The 19,710-nt window shown below is 35.7% G+C and overlaps 1 protein-coding gene and 2 long non-coding RNA genes across 5 annotated transcripts; 2 read left to right on the forward strand and 1 right to left on the reverse strand.

Annotated features, from left to right (window-relative positions):
- Positions 1-5,687: 5,687 nt before the first annotated feature.
- LOC147567382 (uncharacterized) lies at positions 5,688-7,285 on the forward strand. Its single transcript, XR_015230748.1, has 3 exons — positions 5,688-5,828; positions 6,031-6,087; positions 7,150-7,285. It is a non-coding gene; the product is annotated as an uncharacterized LOC147567382 (long non-coding RNA).
- A 747-nt stretch (positions 7,286-8,032) lies between these two features.
- LOC147567383 (uncharacterized) lies at positions 8,033-9,256 on the forward strand. 2 transcript variants are annotated; one of them, XR_015230750.1, is made up of 3 exons: positions 8,033-8,123; positions 8,447-8,567; positions 8,684-8,913. It is a non-coding gene; the product is annotated as an uncharacterized LOC147567383 (long non-coding RNA). The 2 variants fall into 2 exon arrangements; XR_015230749.1 differs by lacking the exon at positions 8,033-8,123 and adding an exon at positions 8,921-9,256 and having other exon boundaries at positions 8,378-8,506; positions 8,684-8,811.
- Positions 9,257-10,496: 1,240 nt separating this feature from the next.
- Positions 10,497-14,063, reverse strand: LOC147567384 (protein FAR1-RELATED SEQUENCE 1-like). 2 transcript variants are annotated; one of them, XM_086654028.1, is made up of 5 exons: positions 13,605-14,063; positions 11,231-13,326; positions 10,975-11,154; positions 10,820-10,894; positions 10,497-10,691 (listed from the first exon to the last, which is right to left on the reverse strand). In XM_086654028.1, the coding sequence occupies exons 2-4, from the start codon at positions 11,906-11,908 to the stop codon at positions 10,853-10,855; spliced, it is 900 nt and encodes a 299-aa protein (XP_086510154.1). In that variant the 5' UTR covers positions 11,909-13,326; positions 13,605-14,063; the 3' UTR covers positions 10,497-10,691; positions 10,820-10,852. The 2 variants fall into 2 exon arrangements, 1 of the variants encoding a protein (XP_086510154.1); XR_015230747.1 differs by lacking the exon at positions 13,605-14,063 and having other exon boundaries at positions 11,231-13,322.
- Between the last annotated feature and the right edge of the window lie 5,647 nt (positions 14,064-19,710).

Below are 19,710 nucleotides of genomic sequence, written 5' to 3' on the forward strand. Positions count from 1 at the left end.
TTCTGGGGGTATGCTCTAGAAACGGCTGCTTTCACACTTAACCGAGCTCCGTCAAAAACTATAAAAAAGAGGCCATATGAATTATGGTTTGGAAAGGTTCCAAAGTTGTTTTTTCTCAAAGTTTGGTGATGCGAAGTTTATGTAAAACGTTTACAATGAGATAAACTCGCACCCAAATCATACAAATGTCTCTCTGTGGGTTATCCAAAAGAGACAAGGGGTTACTACTTCTACCACGAATCTGAGAACAAAGTGTTTGTTGCTCGAGATGGTGTCTTCCTTGAAAAGGAATTCCTTTTCAAACAGACAAGTGGGAGAAATGTAGATATCGATGAAATTCGATATGAGCAACAAATAAACAAGGATATAGAGATATCAAGAGGTTTAGCGGCTCGTATCTATCCACAAAGTATGGAAGAGGATAATGAGGTCGAGATAGAGAAACGCGTGGAACCTCCCGTACAAGTCGAATTAAATTCGCGGAAAATTTTCCGGCCGGCGACCATGGAAAAAAAAAATTCACTCACTCTCTCTCTAGAAACTCTGGCGAAAGTGTTCCCTTCGCCGGAGTTCCGGTATGTTCTTCAACAGACCATATCGGGTTTATTGAAGAACAGACCGATCTGGCCTGTTGAAGAACAGACCAGTTCCAGTCTGTTCTTCAACAGACCGGAACTTCGTCGAAGGGAAACCCCTTCGCCGGAGTTTCTAGAGAGAGAAGTGAAAAAAAAATCCTTTTTTTTTTTCATGGTCGCCGCCCGGAAAATTTTCCGACCGGCGACCTGTCGGAGAAGACAGAGAGGTGAGGTGGAGAGAGAGAGAGAGGTGGGTGGAAAGAGAGAGGTGAGGTGGAGGTTTTTTTTTTATTTCCCCGGAATTTTTTTAAAATTTCACATATTCCCTTAAAATTTCTCACCCCGGAAAATATTTAGCTTTCCCCAAAGCGCTGACCTTTTTTTTAGAGTGTCTCTATATTGACACTTAGGAAAGAAAAATTCCATTGACACTTTACAACTAGGACCTTAAAGTTTTTGTTAAAGTGTTCCATTAGAGATGTTCTAAATGCCAAATGCTTGCCATTAATGGTAATTTAAAACTCTACCTTTTTGTTTTGTCAAATATCGATTGCACAATAGCAACATAGTGAAACTAGGGGTGGGAATCGGTTCGGACCAGTCGGTACCGGACTCTAACTTCATCGAACCGGTCGACTCGGACATAAACTGTTGGTGACCACCTATTTACACGGGCGGACTCGGACGGTCACTCTCAAGAATTCTTTGTCCATTAACCGTCCAAGACCGTTTATTTTACCGGGCCAGTCGGACACCGGACGGTCTCGGTCCGGGCTTTCCAATAAAATTTACTTAAATTCAAAACTTTATTTTTATTACCACAAACAAAATTACTTACAAATGAAGATGTTTAACCAAGAAATCAAAAGTAGATATAAAAAAAAAACACAGTTGATAATCATTTGACAAGATATAAATATATAATTAAACCATGTACTAATGTTTGGTCTTCTAGAGGACTATATGACTATAGCCAACGACCATCATATATTCATATGTCTATAAAATTCAACAATCAACTTCTAAAAATGAGGACAATTTAGTCGGTCTGCAACCTATTCGGTCACTCGTACCGGTCGGTTAGTGGTCGGTCCTTCGACATAGAATTTTGACCATGACCGTCCGCCAATTCTTTCGGGCCGGTCGGACACAGACCGTTATGACTGTCGGGTGTCCATGGACAATTTTTATCTCGGTCGAACGGGTCGGATAGCGGTCTTCCGATCTTTTTCCCACCCCTAAGTGAAACGCTATACGAGCAAATATAACCGCAGTTGTCTTCTCTCTTCATGTTTCTTGCATGAAAATCACACCAAAACTTTAGTTAATTCCCTTATAAATTGCAAATCGTGATCAAATTGATCATAAATAATTAGCTTATTAGCATACAATCACTTCTATTGGATAGTTGGATACATATTTCCTCAGGGGGAAGCACCTAATCATGTATTACAACTTAGGATCACAAAATATTGTTCATGGATATTGTTTTCCAAACAAAATAAATTCACATAAAAATTACAAAATCTTTTCAGAGAAGTAACAGATAAGCTCACAAATCTCTCAAGGCAAATCTAGCTAGTTATATGGAGAGAGAAAAGCTTTTTGGGTTTATTATGTATAGAAATGGTTTGAAAGTTATCCCTATCAAAATTCATAAATTAACATACAAAATCAATATTATGTTGTGTCTTAATTAACAAATATGCCATCAATACAAGATGTTTCAAATTAATTAGCAACAAGATTCTCTTTCAATTTATCCTTATGATTTTTCTTTTTTCTATATATTTCTTTCCATTGTTTGTATGACTTTAAAACTTGTTGTAAATATCTTGACCTAAAAATACAATATCACTTTTCTAAGTTTATTGTTTCAATAATGTTATTTTCTAATTAATGCATGGAATAGAAAACAATATTTAGATCTAATGTTTTTTTTTTGCCATTTTAGGTCTAATGGATTTAACATTTTTAACTTGTTTATAGTGAAAATAAAATAAGTAGCTTAGAGTGAATTTGTAAATTCCATTATTTCGGTCATAAAATTTTCAAGCGTCAAATATTACATGATCATTAAGGGATCAACGGACATGTACGATCTTCTAAATTAATACAAAACACAATTAGAATTCTCTCTGTAGTTGGTGAATCATAAGCTTCTCGTAAATTTAAACAAAATAACCTTCTATTGTATCTACTTTAAAATTCTTACAAAAGAGCTCCTTATGTACTCCAAAAACAAAAACGACCATAAAAGGTGTAACGTGTATCCCCTGTTCCGGTCATGGGATATATAGATGAAATAAATCAGATTTTGATTCAAGAATGAAATCTTATTGAATAAGGGCTAAAATCATTTAGTTTGGCTTTTTGACCCCATATTGTAGGGTGGATCTTGAAAGACATGAAAGATCTCCCTCCAAGCCTTTGGATTCTGGAGCACGAGAACTATTTGTTTCGATCTATATCTTTCTACCCGTAATAGGTATTGGTATTTATCCGGATTTCGTTCTCTCATTATCAGTTGACAAGGTCGAAGCTATTTTATTAACATAATTTCGGTTTACATCACCACACCACTGTCAAAAGATTAAGAAGGCAATAAACTGTGGTACTAGAATCAGATGATCAACACCAAACAAATAAGTAAATAACTTAAAAATAAAACCACAAACAGGAATGAACTTAAATTAAATTTTATTGCGAAGTAAGCGATTAATGTGTTAACTCTCAACAAAACAAAACAAAACAAAACAGGAATGAGTTTAAATGTAAATAACATCTTATTCTAATAAGTAATAAGCGATTGATGTGTCTAAATATTAACTATCAGTAATCTCAAATAAAAATCGGGTTTATACTCCAAACAGGTTTGCCGTTGACTGTAAACTCTACTTTTTCGTTGCCTTGAAGTATTGACCGGACAATATCAACGGATTGAAATATTATACGAGCAAATAATGGTGGTTCCCCTCTCTCTCGTGCTTGTTGGATGAATACTGAATCAATACTTTCGCCTCCATATAAACTGCAATTCATGATCAAATAATAATTAATTAGTCGCATATGTTTCTATATATACATAATTATGTGTATAATCATCTTCAAGAGTATATGATTCGAATAATACGTACACGGTAAAATAGCTCCTGAATTCCGTCAGAGTAACAGGATTTTCTCTTGTAAATGTGAAGTACATGGTTCGCCTATCAACATCATCATTGATGTTCCCAGACCTTGACAATATCCTGCCTCCTCTCGATGAGAATGATGGTCTTCCAACATTACTTGGGCCACTTAAAGGCCCAAATCCTATTAGACCACTACCACCACCACCACCACCACCACCACCACCAGAAGCAACAACAGGAGCAATATTGTGGGCTTCGGTTCTCTGATCGCTCAATTGGACCATGCTCGCTTCACTAATGTCTCCCCTCCTAGCAGTTACTTGTCGCTCCAGAATACCGCCCTGTTGTGGTGCACTTCCATACCTCGACAAGCCTTCGCCTCTTCTTGGTGCAAATGATGGACCTCCATGAGTTAGGAAGTTACTGGAACCACTAAACTGCCCAAACCCAAAACCACTGCCAGCAGAAGCAAAAACAGGAACAACATTGTGGCCTTGGGTTATATTGCCGTCAATGTGGCCCATATTCCCTTCATAAGCAGCTCCCGTCCTCACACCATCTTCCCCTACAAGAATAACACCATCCTGTTGCGGCGCATTTCCAGACCTGGACAATCCCCCGCCTCTTGTTGGTGCCCATGATGGACCTCCAACTTCGGGTGGGGCACTCAATCCTTCGCCTCTTGTTGGTGCCCACGATGGACCTCCAACTTCGAAAGTTTGTACGCCACTTAAACCACCGCCTCTTGTTGGTGCCATATATGGACCTCCAACTTCAGAGTTATGTAAGCCGCTCAATTCTGCGCCTCTTGTTTGGGTCGATGATTGACCTCCAAGTCTGAAGGTACGACCGCTGAATGAGCCAGATCCCGAACCACCGACACAAGAAGTAACAACAGGAGCATTGGCTTGTGTTGTTGGACCATCCATTTGGACAACCACTTCATTAACATTTTCCCTCCTCGTCGTATCTTGCTCCTCAGGAATACCGACACCTTGTGGTGGTGGTGGTGGTGGTTCATTTACAATGATATCGCGGAAGTGTGTATTACACATCTTCTCCACCATCTCAGCGATCCGCCTCATCCCCGTATGCCTCATTTCATATAGCACCTTAAACGAGAAATCTCTTTGTCCTAAAGTTAGTGCCGTCAATGGACTATCATAGATATCATGTTCCAAAGACGGTGGTGGTGGAGGAGTAAGAGATTGCATCCAATTCATACATTGGAATGCTTCATTTATCATCGATCCAGCTAAATCATCTTTGAGAATTAGTACATGACGTATAATATCCACAGGACTACGACCTATTTCTCTAAGCCATGTCCAAAATGCAATGACTCTCATGGCTTCGTGCGGATTTATCTCCAAATCTACAACTAAGCGCAGAAACATTTTTCGCTCGGGTCCATTTGGATCCATTGCAATTGGGATGGGATGGGATGGAGTGAGGGAAGTATATAGAGAAGTCTATATAGAAAAAAAAAACAGTAGGGAAAAAGTGAGCTTTGGAATAGGTACTTGAGATGGGATTTCGATTGCTATTTTTATAGGACAAATGGTGACGTTTCGAGTGTTGACTTTTGGTCATCGCGACGTTTCACTCGGAAATTTTCCAAAAAAATCTGTTTCTTAGATAGAAGAGAGAGAGAGAGAGAGAATCTTGTACAAGCAAGTTTCTAAATCTGCCAAAAAGAAGATCAAAACATTACTTTCATTCCAAAACCCTAGCGATCCTATCCAGTAACAGATATTGAGATCAAAACATTACTTTCATTCCAAAACCCTAGCGTTCCTATCCAGGAACAGATATTGAGATCAAAACATTACTTTCATTCCAAAACCCTAGCGATCCTATCCAGTAACAGATATTGAGATCAAAACATTACTTTCATTCCAAAACCCTAGCGTTCCTATCCAGGACCAGATATTGAGATCAAAACATTACTTTCATTCCAAAACCCTAGCGTTCCTATCCAGGAACAGATATTGAGATCAAATGCGAACGTGTCTCTGATTCATCTTCTCTGCTTCATAATCGTTATCGACTCTGACTACCTCCATTTCTGTATCCAATTACGAAGTCACTGAAAAGTAGGAATGATGAAGTTTTTGAGGTAATTTTCTTTGGTTTTATCAGAATTTTAGAGTTTTATCTTATAATGCAATTTTATTTTTCTGATTTGGTCAGCTTGAAGTTGAAGGTCTTTAGGTCTTTTGATTGCTTTTACTAGCTAGGTCTTTTGATTCTGCTATGAATTATTTGTTTTTTAATTACTCATGAATTTTGATTCTGTCTGTTCAATCTGATGAAATCAGCTGCTATGAGTTATTTGATTCTAGTGCTAGATGACACAAATTACTCAAGAATTTCAGGTAAAGATCTTATTCTTGAAGCTTTTGTTATATTTAATGTGCATTGATCTGCTTCTTGTTCAAAATTGAATTGTATTCTTGCCCTAAAAAGATTGATCATGCATCGAACAAGTCTCTTTCGAAGCTTTCCTTTTTATGCTCAGGAATCTTACTTCATGAAACAGTTATTAGTTATTATTGTCCTTCATTTTCTGCGCAGATGAGTGACTTTAATAATAGGGAACTCACTTCACTTACCTTTACTGTCCAGTTTTGGACTTCAAGGTGAAGTTCCGTAAACTTTGTTGTTTGTTAGATTTTCAGGTGTTCATACTATAATGACTTTTCTTCCTGCACTTATGTTCTGGTTTGGTTTTAGTTGAAGTGGTTTTCGGAGTTCCGTTGAAGGTATAGTGTTATATAGTATGGGGAGCTTATTTCTTCAACTTGATTCCTGTGTTTAGAAATATCCATTTGCGTTTTCTAGCCTAAAGTTTGAACTCTATATTTAACGAATTGGGTGCAACAAGTTTCCTATTATTGACAACTCTTATATATGTCAATCCACTAAACGGTAATTGTAGATTCGAGTCTTTTATTCTGTCGGCTTTTCAAACTCATCCGATTCCTCTTGAGACATCTTTTTTGCTTTGTTAATTCAGTTTGTTGTGCCAGAAACTTGTGCCTGTGATATTTTGTTTCATTCAGAGTATTGTGCCTTTTTTCAAACATGTCTCCATTTGCCCTGCTTCTGTATTGGGTTTGCTCGTTCTCATCTAAATGGTTCCAAGCTTACAAGAACTGAATCAGTTGCACAAATCTAAGTTTAATTGTAGTCTTTTGTAAAATATTGTATGAATAATGCAACTATTTCTTTCGATGCCGATTATGCAAATAATAGAGGAGCATTTAAGTTAATGATGTCAACAACCCTTGGCTGGAATAGTTACCAAGTTGGATGTTTGCTTCAATATCACAACTAAACTGCTAACTTGGACTTCTTTACTAAACTTACGTGTTTATACACCATTATTCATCTTGGTTAGTTGTATCTCATTTCCATTATAATTTCTCTTATTTTAGCAGCCAATTGATATAATGAAGTGCCTCAAAGAATGTCGACTATGACCCACGGACTGCATGCCAATGTAAAGTAATTGGTGTGATATTTTGATGCGACCTCTTCAGTCAGCAAGCAGGACTCCAAGCGACAGAATCCTAAACTCTCAAAACGAAGATCACTTAGAAGTTCAATGACTGAGGTATTTATTATGTAACTCATATTCACCCTTACGCAAATTGCAAATTTCTAATCTAGAGCATAAGTTATACAATGGGGATATTCTAATATTGGTCGCTTCAATTGAATGTCAATGTCATTATTCCCTTGTGAAGGTAGTGGATGAGCTGCAAATTTGATCCAATATATACACTGAATCATTTCCCTCGGGCTACGAATTGTTTCTGCAATCCATTCCGTAATGCAAGGATTTGCCTCTCTCTGAGTTGATTTCTCTACAAGTCTATAGTCATATGCTCAAAAACTTCGCCCACTGAGTCCACGGACGACACTTCTTTGTTGACGAGGAAATACTAATCATGTACTAACAACTAACCAAAACGAATAAAGATCATCTAGTTCACTACTGTTGATTCCTCAGCATCCTCCATCCCACACAAATCATCAGATGGAAATAAGCATCATATATGACAAATTACTAACAAAAATAAAAATCACTTGAATTGCACGTCTTTGCAGATAGGTAGATGCATTATCAATTATCACTCACTCTTTTGAAGTCCATGAAACAGAAAGCAAGAATATTTACCTCCTATGCATTTAGCGTTCTTTTATGAGGCCAAAATAGTCAGTTTTTATATTTTTTGTACGTTAAAGATTGTTGCGTTCTTAAGATATTAATAAACTGCTAAATTGTTGGGCTGGAATAAACATAAGTATCCTCAACAGATTCGCAGTTCATGCTGGGCAAGTACTTGAGTTGGTAAAAACGGAAGACTCTCTTCACCTGGTTAATTGGTCACATTGCCGAATTTGGGTAAATATTAGTTTCCTTGCGCAATATCCCCATTTACTTTTAAAAAACAAAACTGGCACTTATGTCATATTAGATACGGATATTTTGTATGGGAAAAACACATGATCTTTTTTTAGAATAACAATTTGTAACAAAAGATATAGAATCCAACTAATTTGTTTCAAACAATTATTACTTATAGTTTCAAGTACATGCTTGATAATGAATTACGACGAAAGATGTTGCTGGTGCATAATGATTTAGCTATGCTGATTTGGTTCGTAATGCCTTGCCCATAGATGCTTCCTGTTCATTTGTGAACTTAACCTTCTTTTTCCACCCAGGATCTCCTACAATTGGTGCAGACTCGAATACGACCGGGGCGAACAATGGTTGTCTTTTAGGTAGACAACCCTTCTACACAGTTTCACTAAGTACTACATTTCATTAACAAAAGAACAATAGGTATCATTAGACATAAACCACATTAATAATTTGGTAGCTTTTTTATTAGTCAGATCCGAAATTTGACTCAGAAGAGAATTGACTCGATTTGGGTTTCAAAATGTTTGTTTTTGCAGGGCTCATGATGTCTGACTCTGTTATGGCTGATTTTTGGTCCATTTAACCCACACAAGACAGATTGGAACGATTTATTGTCAGAAAACAAAGTTGCCTAAGTAGCATAAATAATTACTTGAACTCGTGTGTGTGTGTATATATATAAGACTAGCAGATAAAGAAATTTTTAACGTGTCTTTCCGTAATTTGATATCCCCTAGAAAACGTAAAGAACATTTCATTATTGACATTTACAGGTGTTCATAGATTCACCAGCATCCTTTCCTTGTTGAATTGGAAGAGGAAATTTTGGTCCAGGCCTGTTCAAATTATGCTAGCACACTTGTTTGCAGCACTTGCCAAAGCTTCTTGAAGATAATTTGAAATGCTCTAAAAAGTTCATTCTTAATAGTCTTATTGATCATCGTTAACGCGAAAACTCTATTCTTATACAGATAGAGAAACGAAATTTATTTTTGGGTACCCATAAGATTCTGTGTTATTTGTCTTAAATGATGCTCAAGAATTGCATATTACATTACTAACTGTTTGGTCCAGGAGTTTATCAATTTTATTTTGGTCTATTATTAGTATCATTTTTGTTTGGTTTTCAAAAATGATATATTGGGCGACAACTCTAACCCTACACCATAGCGACCAAATCACATGACGACACGTGGCACCCTTTAACAACAATTCACGTGATTCTTCCTGTTTGTACAATTTGCGTTTCAGACCACGACTTTACAGCATTCTGGATTAAGTCCCTGCGTATTCATCCTCCACCCATCCTAGATCTCAACCTGATGATCCCTCTCTCTCTCTAAAGTGACCAAAACACCAAGAACGGGTTGCCAAGTCTCTCTCTTCAACTATTTGAAGACTCAAACAAGTGTAAAGTGTTGATAACGTTCCTTGAAGATTCAGTAAAAGCTCATCACCCATTCCCTCTCTCACTCTAAAACTCTCTCTAAAACACACATTCTGCAGGTACGCCAATTCTTTGATTGATTTTGATAGATTGTTAATTAGTTATGTTTTAGTCATTTCACGAATCGTAATTATTTCTTTTTCGTGTTGTTGTCTAAGTTTTTGATTAGTTATAGTAGATCCAAACTCCTGAGTGTTTGTATAATTGTTCAATGTTGAAGATTTGATTACGTTTCTTTTTCTGTGTGTTTTGATGCTTGATGAAGTTTTATTGAGGGCTTTATAAGGTTTGATTGTGTTTATTGATTTGATTGTTTAGTTTTTGGTAAAGATTAATAATTCTGGATTAAGAAGAGTCTATGCTTTTGTTGAATAATTAGAATTTCTTATAATGTTCTTAATGTGACTAGGTCTTTAAATGTGAAAATGATTTTGATTGAAAGGATCTAGGAATGCTTCTCCCTACTTTGTTTTACTTATTTGAATAAATTCATTATTCTACCTGGCTATGTACTGTTAATATGTGGTGTGTTTTAACAATTCATTTTCCATCTGAAACTTAATAATTACAGTTCCCCTTCCCATACATTAGGAATGAATTTTCCTTGTTTAAGTTCAAAAAATTAAAGCAATTCCAGCTAGTGTTGGTAATATCATGACTTAATAACTTGCAGGAACAGTAAAACCTCACTGGAGCTACTCAGCTACTATTATGGTATTCAGGAGGTTAACATGGAAAATTAGATACCGTCGGTTTCTCCTGTGCTTTCCTAGACCTTTTCAATAAGATTAGGTAATTCAAATCCTTTCTCAAAGAACATGAAAAGATAGATACGTTGTGGTCTACAGAGCTCGAGACCGTATGAACAACGAGACCATAGCTCTTAAGAAGATCCCCTTGTGTGAGATAATACTGCAATATTCCATATAATGAAAAAAAGAAGTTCTTTCATTCGCATCAAATATGTGAAATAATTTAAGAAATCCTAATGTCATCATTTTGCAACGGGTTTATAGTTAGAATAAAAGAAAAAAAAACAATAAAGCATCCATCTCCTTCTTTCTCCTGTGAACATTGGCTCCAGAACATAAAATAATCTGCAAATAACCAATTTCAGAATTAAGCATTGCTTATGAAGCAAACAAAGTTAAAGATCTATATTTCTAACTCAGAGTAACTTAAGACATGAAACTTTACTAAACAGTAAAATTATCCAAGTATATACCTTTAATCTTCAATCCTTTATGAACTATAATAGTTATATTCTCCATTGTATGCCCATTAATAAGTCCATATGTGACTGCATAAGGTGAGATAAATATCAACGCACATACTATACTTACTAAATGAGTCAAATAAGTATAAGGAGTTATGAATTACCATATCTTGTCGAGGTGTTTGGATTATGTTTTTTTGTGTAACAATACCACTTTGTCGACTCTCTTGTGTAGTTGTTAAATCATAAACCGGATCAGGAACGGGACCAGGAACTGGATAAGGAACCGTAGTCCGAACCATATTACAAGTCGGACTAGATGTGGGCATTTTAGAAGTAGTGCACTAACGAATAAAACAACGAATTAGTTAACATATAACAAATAAGAAAGGTAAGAAAACAACGAAGTATTGGACTTACACGTTTTTTCGACTTATAATTTTTCTTCTTGAATCTATTCTCCCGAGGGCGCCCCTTCGCCTTGCACGATACTGGATCAAGAATATCTTGTCGTGCATTTTCTGCACAATCAATGGTATAACCAGAACCACTCCCTACTTTATATTGGAAGTCTGGCTTAAACTTTTGGAGATAGTCTTTCAATTGCTCGGTAATTATTTCATTTTCAGATGCATTAGAAGCTAGTTCGTTTAAAGATACAGACAATTCTTCGAACCTTTTTTCTTGTGGTGTTGTATCCAATCGACCATAGTTCACATTAATCTTTGTGTATGATCTCGTAACATCTTTCCTCCATCTCCTAAGAATGTAAGTATCTGGGATGACAGTAATTTTGTTCTTACATAATACTGTTATTGCATGGCGACACAAAATTCCCTTAAATTCAAACAACAAGCAATTGCACCGAACTTCACATTCTTGAACATCTAACATAACTTTATACGAATAAGTTTTCGAGCCCGTACCAAATTCTCTCTCCTCGGAAATAGTACACTCGAACACATTGTCATGATTTCTGCAATCTACCGTATCACATGCCAATTTTCCCCTTAGTTCTTCTTGAAACTCTCCAAATATTTTAAGCGTGTATTTCTCTCTCATTTGCTTTTCTATTTGAAATGGACTAACACATGGCATTTCTAAATTATAACACCTAAAATCTTCCTTTGCCTCTTTTTCAACTTTATCCCTTAAAGTTGTATTGTTCAACAAAAAGTTTTAAGGTAGTTTTCGGGCCTACATATCCATCGAAAAAGGCATTTACACTTTCACTACGTTGAGTACTAGACATTCCCGCCCAAAAATGTTTTTTCACAAAAATTGGTACCCATCGCCTTCTCTCTTGGTACATATGAGTCAACCATGTATTTTCTTCCAGGCTATACTTTTCTATAGTAAGCATCCACTTATTCTCGAACTCTTCTGTACTAAGCGTTTCGTGGACAAGTTGGGTAAGAGTATAACTTATTTCATCGAACTTTTTGTAACTTTTGAATTTCTCAGGTATTTTCTTCATCACATGCCACAAACACCATCGATGTCTTGTATTGGGAAATACGTCTTGAATAGCAATCTGCATGGCGGCATCTTGGTCCGTTATAATTCCACCGGGAGCTTTTTCATCCATACACAAAAGCCATGTCTTAAACAACCATGAAAATGATTCTGCATCTTCATTAGACAACAATCCACAACCCAATAAAATAGACTGCCCATGATGGTTCACTCCAACAAACGGGGCAAAAGGAAGATGATACTTATTCGTTAGATAAGTCGTGTCAAATGTCACGACATCTCCAAATTCTTTATATGTCTCTCTGCTTCTCCTGTCTGCCCAAAATACATTACGTAAACGAGACTTAGGGTCTACTTCCATTGAAAAAATAAAACCATTGTTTTTTCTTTGCATCGCCAAAAAATATTCTTGAATAGCAACCGCATCTCCTTCACCAAGGCGTATCCTTCTCTTCTTTTGGATGTCATTTCTTGCATCTCTTTCGGTAAATGGAACTTTCTCATGTCCACCGGCTGCCACCACTTGTTGCTTAAAGCTACGACTCGTCTTAGTCCCTGCCAGATCACATACTTCCAGTTGTCTAGCTACATAAGGGTTAATCTTCCTATTGCATCTATAATGACGAACTTTTCCTGGACTGAGGATATGGTTATGTTCAAGATTCACAACCGTAATTTCCCATTTTCCATTATCTTGTATTTTAGCATTGATTCTTGCTTTGCAACCACTTTTGCTACTTGGTTGAGGATTATTTGATGTCGACTTATAATTCCCCCCTTTACCACATGCTATTACAACGTATCGTAAAATTCCATGTACTCTTCTCTGTGATGTCTTTTTCACTGGATGCCCAATTTTTTTGGCGTAACGAAGACAATAGGTGTACAACTCTTCAAGACTATTGAACTCCATTCCAGACCTAGGTACTTCAACCTCTATTTCTGATCCAACATTGTGTTTACCATCTTCAAACTCGTCATAAAGCTCACAATCTCCACCTTCCGAACTTTCTGAAGTCATCTCTCCATAGAAGTAGTTACTAAAAAGATAAAAATATCACAGAGAGGTAAATTCAAGGAATAAATAACTCTAAATGCAGGCTAAATGAATCAAACTAAAACTAGATATTGACCTAAATACTTGAACAAAGCATGAAAAATCAAACCATAAGCCAGATTTTATTAATAATGTAAATACCCTAAAACTTTAGTCTTCTACCATCTAAGTCATGGGTTCAAGCACATTGACAATACAAAAAAAAAACCTAAAACTTTACCTCGAGGCACGTTGACAATACAATAAAACCTAAAACTTTACCTCACAAGATGTTGAGAAATTAGTTGACTTGGGCTTGAAAGTGGACGAATCTTCAAAAAAAAAGAATTTACCAATAATATAAAAGATCAAAATCCTGAAACCTTACAAAAAGCGAGTCCAAATAATATTCAAATCTCACTTTGAAACCCTAGACTCGTTTTTTTAGAGAGAGAGAGAAAGAAAGTGAGGCTTCACGGTGGAAAAGCTGCTGGTTAGGAAGGGTCATTTTTGTTTTAATCTAGACTGTTGAACATATCAACGGTTGAGATCTAAGATGGGTGGAGGGACTGGTTGATGAATACGCAGGGACTTAATCCAGAATAGGGTAAAGTCATGGTCTGAAACGCAAATTGTATAGAAACATGAGGAATCACGTGAATTGTTGTTAAAGGGTGCTACGTGTCGTCATGTGATTTGGTCGCTATGGTGTAGGGTTAGAGTTGTCGCCCAATATATCATCTATCCTCAAGCTGCAACTCGCGCATGAAGTTGGAAATGCTAATAATTATCAGTCAGACATACGACACTGAATTCATCTGCGAATTCTTTCCCGATGTACTAAAATGTGCCGTTGAATTACCCCCCCTTTTAGAAAGAGCTAATGCTAGTTGGCTAGCTTAGTTTGACAATGTTTTCCAGCGGGAAATAAGCTAGCTGCATTTCAGCTAAGCTTATATTCTGAAACCTAGCTGCGGGGCACCAAACTGAGATATTGTTATACACTATCAAAATTTTTTAACATTATTAGTATGGACCCACATTTAGGGCGTGAAATTGGTGTGAGTCCACATGGAATCGTTGGATTCACGCCACTTTCTCTCTCTTGATGAAAGTGGAATGAATCCAAGCCATTGGATAGGGATTCACGCCAAGTTTGTCGGTCTCTCTATCATGGTGTATATCTTTTTGGAGATCCATTCATTTTTATAGTTTTCTAAGCTTAGAGAATATACAAAAGTTTGGACAGCTAGCATGGGTTCAAATGCGACCAATGAATTTTTATTCTAAATAATCCAAAAGTGTTGGGTGTGTTTAATGTTGTTTTCAGTCACCAAAAGAGTGCAGATTTTTTGTGACAAACTATTTGTGATGGAATATGTGAATGCGTCCGTAAAGGATACTATTTTCAACAGAAATTAAAATTCTGTCAAAAATAGTGTGCAATAACGACGGTAATCCTCCTGAACCGTCAAAAAAACATTCGCCGATGTGAGGCTAAATTGTTGGGAGGAAATGCTTACTGGCAGCTACAAGTTCCGTCGAAAAAAGACTTATTTCGATGGCAAAGATTTCATTTTCTGTCGAAAAGACTTTTTTCTACAGTGAGATATTACATTCCATTAAAAAGAGAATATTTATCTGACGCGAAATTTTTTTCACACTTTCCAGAAATTTTCTACCGAAACTTGTTTCGATAAATAATGGCTTTTGGTATAGGAAGAACAGTATTTAGTAAAGGCAGTGCGTTAGAAAGGTCAATTTATGCATTTGCTCTTCCTTTACTAAATTAGTTTAAGGAGGGCGTTATAAGGATCATTTGATAAATAATGCTAAAATATAAGGACTTCGATAAAAATCAATAAGAAATCTGATATTCTATTCACTTGTAGTTTTCTCTCACATAAACAACCCAACCATAATATCGTCGCTACTATCAACACTACCATTGGTATTAAAATCTTGCAAAGTTTACCATTAATATAGTTTTAGTTTCAAACTTTTAATGATGCCTCAAGATCTTACGGATGAGGAACCACCATTAATGAAGGAGGCAACCTATATCAATAAAGAAAAGTCATGTGACTTAAACGAAGACACCGACTTAAACGAAATCATCGACTTAAACGAAGATATCGACTTAAACAAAGACATATATAAAATAATATGTCCCGGTAAAGAAAAATCATTTTCTTGTCTTTCTCTATGGTTGAACAAACGTTTTAAGGATTTAGGTCGTTTTTGTATCGTAAAAGATTTTCGGTCGGGACGACCGAAAAAGACAACAAATTTCGGGCAGGTTAGCTGAAAAAAAGAATAAATTTCGGCAGAACCGGCTGAAATTGTTCTGTTTTTTCATCCGCTCTCGACGAAATTTGTTTAAATTTTCAGTTGTTCTGGATGAAAATTTTCACTAATTTCATTCATGAATTTTTATTTATGCTAGATGAAGTTTTATGAATCTTTAAAAGTTACTTTAATCAGTGTTAAAACCCTAAAAATCTATGAAGAAATCAAGCAATGCCCCTCTATGGAGATGAGTGTTGTGTTAGTCATCTAGGATTTAGGTTTCCATCCTTATCTCTCTCCCTCTTTGATCGAAATGAACATATTTAGGGCTTTTCTCTCTTTTGGTTGAACATGTTTTAAGGGTGTTTATCTCTATTCTCTCACTTTGTTCGACAAACAGATTTTTGGTCGAACATGATTTTTCTCGCTTCTCTATCTTTTGGTCGAAAATAGTTTGAGGGGAGGGACCAAAGTTTAAAGTTGAGATATTTTAGAAAATATTGTTTATCTCTCCCTGTTCTCAAAAGAATGCTCTCCCTATCTAATGCACTACTTTTGCTAAAAATTGCCCTTCCTATACCAAAAACCTAAATAATTTATTCTGTCGAAATAGAATGTCCTAAATTCTCACTCTCTGCATCTCTCTCTCCTAAATTCTCACACTCTATTTTTTTCTCTCCCTCTCTCTCACTTGCACCTCCCACTGTCTTCAGTATTTCATCCTCTCTTACTCTCATCTTGCCCTTATTTGCGTTGGTAATTATACCGTCGGAAAGGACATTTTCTGACAATTTTATCACTTTCGACAGTTTTGTGCCATCGAAACTATTCTTGGTTTTTGTAGTGGATTTATTTGAATTAAATTTCCTTAAGAGTATCCCACAAGGCAATAACTCAAAAATATAACATCTCTCATTGCTACATAGAAAGAAATGAACATTTTCATTTGTGAAGTTTACACGCTCTTGTTTCTTATCATTTTCAACCAAAACGCGGATCTGAAACGTTTACGGGATTCCCTACTAATAATCCTAGTCTCAAGATTTCGCATCTCCTCTTTGCTGATGATTGCATAATCTTCGGTCGTAATTCTCTAGATAATATTCATATTCTTAAGGACATTCTTAATACTTTTAGTGTGTCATCCGCTCAAATGATCAATTACAAGAAATCTAATATCTTCTACTCCAAGAATTCTCATTCGAAATTCAAGCGTCTTATTATGCGCTCCCTTAAAGTTAAGAATGCGTCCACCTCGGATAAATACTTAGGGGCGCAGCTTTTCATTGGAGCAAATAAGACTAAAGCTTTCAATGACATCCTTCTTCATATCAAAGCCAAATTAGAGAAATGGAATCACTCTTTCGTTTCTCAAGCTGGGCGCACTGTTGTTATCTCAACAATAGTTGCGGCCGTACCCCGATACCAAATGCAATGCTTTGCCATTCCTAAAGGCATATGCAAGAGCATTACGACTATTCAAAAGTCGTTCTGGTGGGGTAAGTCTAGAGGCATTTGTAGGAAATCTTGGTCTTCCATTTGTATGCCCAAATCCATGGGAGGGCTTGGTATACATCTACCTGAGCTAGATAATAAAGCTATGCTCAGTAAGCTCGCTTGGAGGATTAAATCGGAGCCCAATGCTATGTGGGTCCGTTTCCTAAAAGCTAAATATTTTCCTCATACAGAGAATCCTGGTCCAGTCAAGCCACATCACTCGTGGATATGGAAGACTATTAGAAAGCAATTACACCAGATTGAAGATTTCACTACTTGGGAGGTCCACAATGGAGAGAACATCAATATTTGGACTGATAGCTGGATTCCTGACATCAATACTCCTCAAATCCATAGTAGTGAACCCACAGTGACAAAGGTTTCTTAATTAATCAGTAATAACAAGTGGAATGAAGAGGTCCTCACTAGTAACTTTGATAATAATACCTATAACCTTATTAAATCCATCCCCATCGATGAAACGGGGGTGGATCAAAGAATTTGGACGCTTACTAAATCGGGTAAGTTTACAGTTAAATCCATGTATGAATTCTCCCCCTCCACTTAACCCTAACTGGAAATTTATTTGGTCTCTCCCTACTATACCCAGAATACAAAATTTCATTTGGAAAATATGTACTAAATCCCTTCCAGTGAGGAAAAGAATTGGTAAATATATTAACAATAACCTGGTTTGCCCTAACTGTAATGAAATTGAATCTATTGAGCATGCGCTACTTCACTGTCCTCTTGCTAGAAATATCTGGTTCTATTTCAATATCATATCAGAGAATATTATGAATGTTATAGAATGAATTTTTCCATGGGAGCACACACCTCCTTTCAATGAACCTTCATACCAGAATCTGTTAGCCACTATCCTGTGGATAATTTGGAAAATCAGATGTGATCACTGTTTTCAATATGAAATTAATTCTCTACCTCAGATTATTAATATGATTCAGGCTTTTCCAAAAAATATTATCACTCTTCCTAGCATGAATACACAATTGCAAGGAAAATGGAACCCTCCAGAACCAAATTGGCTGAAAATTAATGTTGATGCTTCTTTTATCAATGTGCATGATATTACAGGAATTAGCCTAATTATCCATGATTCTGAATCTAAATTCATAGAAGCTCATACGAGTATTACGAGAGGCAGAAATAGTGAAGAAGGAGAGGCAATTGCAATTCTCGAGGGCCTGGTATGGACGGTAGAACATGATTATAATAATATTATTATTGAAAGTGATAATATAAATATCATACATAACATTCAGAATACTAAGCATGAAGTTCAATGGCAGTCTAGAATCCATCTTCGTAAAATTCAGCAGGTAAAACGCAAGTTTCATATGGTGAAATTCAGTTACACTAATCGTAGATTCAACTCTCCGGCGGATAAGCTTGCTAAATGGGCCAGAAAGAAGAATAAATCGAAGACTTGGAGCAGAATTCCTTATTTTATGGTTTCTTTCTATTGTAATGACACTTTATTAGCTTAATAATATTTGTATCTCTTAACAAAAAAAAAACCAAAAAAGTATAGAGGAAGTAAGCGCACATGCTGCACTATGGATAAAAAGGATAAAACCTTAAAGATGGGAAATCTAGAATAATTTTGTTTAAATCAATCTGCCATTTTTAACAAAATCAAAATCTGCCATTTTGGAAGGTAGGTGGCTTTACAAGATTTAATCTTAGTAATCCCAATTATGTGACAAATATTTAAACCTGGTATCTATATTATTATGAGTTAGATGTCAACAAATTTAATGATATAAATCCTCTGATCCTCCGTTGATGATCTTTTTCTTAATAAATTACATTTTATCTCTAAATCATCTTATTTTACGTTAATTTTTTTTTGTTGAAATTAATGTATTTTTCTTAATTAACAATTGAATGTGTAGGAAACAATGTGATTTTCTTTAGAGGGAATGTTTCATTTACGTTTTTATTATCTTTTTTTGTTGGAAATTTAAAATCTTTTGGGAATTTAATCCCAACTAAAAGCATATTGAACTATGGCCCATTCTAATATTTGTCATATACTATATATAATAAAGTCACTCTATTTTTGTTTATTTAGTCAAAGTTAAATTTTCTCATTAATATTAATGATTCAAAAATTTTATAACTTTTCTCGTTAATATTAAAACTTCCAAATTTTATAGCTTAAAATGAAAGCTAATTATTTCTTATGCACTATCATAATAGAAAATCCTAAATTTTTTTTTTTAAACAATTTAAACAAAGAATTCTCCAGGGTACATGTTAGGTTTATTGGAACATAAATCGTTTCTCGTTATGAAATTATTCAGTTGACTAAAGCTCAACTAAACTATGACCTAAATAATGTAGATGGGCTTTAGGCCATAATTAATTGGGTTTTAAGTCATAGTTTAGTTGGGCTTTTGGCTTGTTTTTGTTCAATCTGGTAGTTACCGCGCTTATCCCATCTTTGATGTACTATCGTACATCGAAGTCAAATTCCTAAAAAAAAGAAGAATAAAATAAAAATCGTAGAATCCACCTCTTCTGGTAATCTGACTAACGACTCTAGAATGAGAGATCCTCCATTAAATAAATAACATAA

This window comes from Eschscholzia californica, unplaced genomic scaffold, assembly GCF_041429995.1.
Source record: "Eschscholzia californica isolate CP2 unplaced genomic scaffold, dmEscCali1.0.p SCAF_1, whole genome shotgun sequence".
Taxonomy (NCBI): Eukaryota; Viridiplantae; Streptophyta; class Magnoliopsida; order Ranunculales; family Papaveraceae; genus Eschscholzia; species Eschscholzia californica.

Excerpts from the sequence above, each read along its gene's own strand:
- LOC147567384 (XM_086654028.1), bottom strand. The coding sequence starts at position 11,908 with ATGCCATGTGTTAGTCCATTTCAAATAGAAAAGCAAATGAGAGAGAAA. Across the intron at positions 11,155-11,230 it reads ATTATAAGTCGAAAAAACGT|TGCACTACTTCTAAAATGCC; the intron begins GTAAGTCCAATA and ends TTTATTCGTTAG. Across the intron at positions 10,895-10,974 it reads AAACACCTCGACAAGATATG|TCACATATGGACTTATTAAT; the intron begins GTAATTCATAAC and ends CACCTTATGCAG.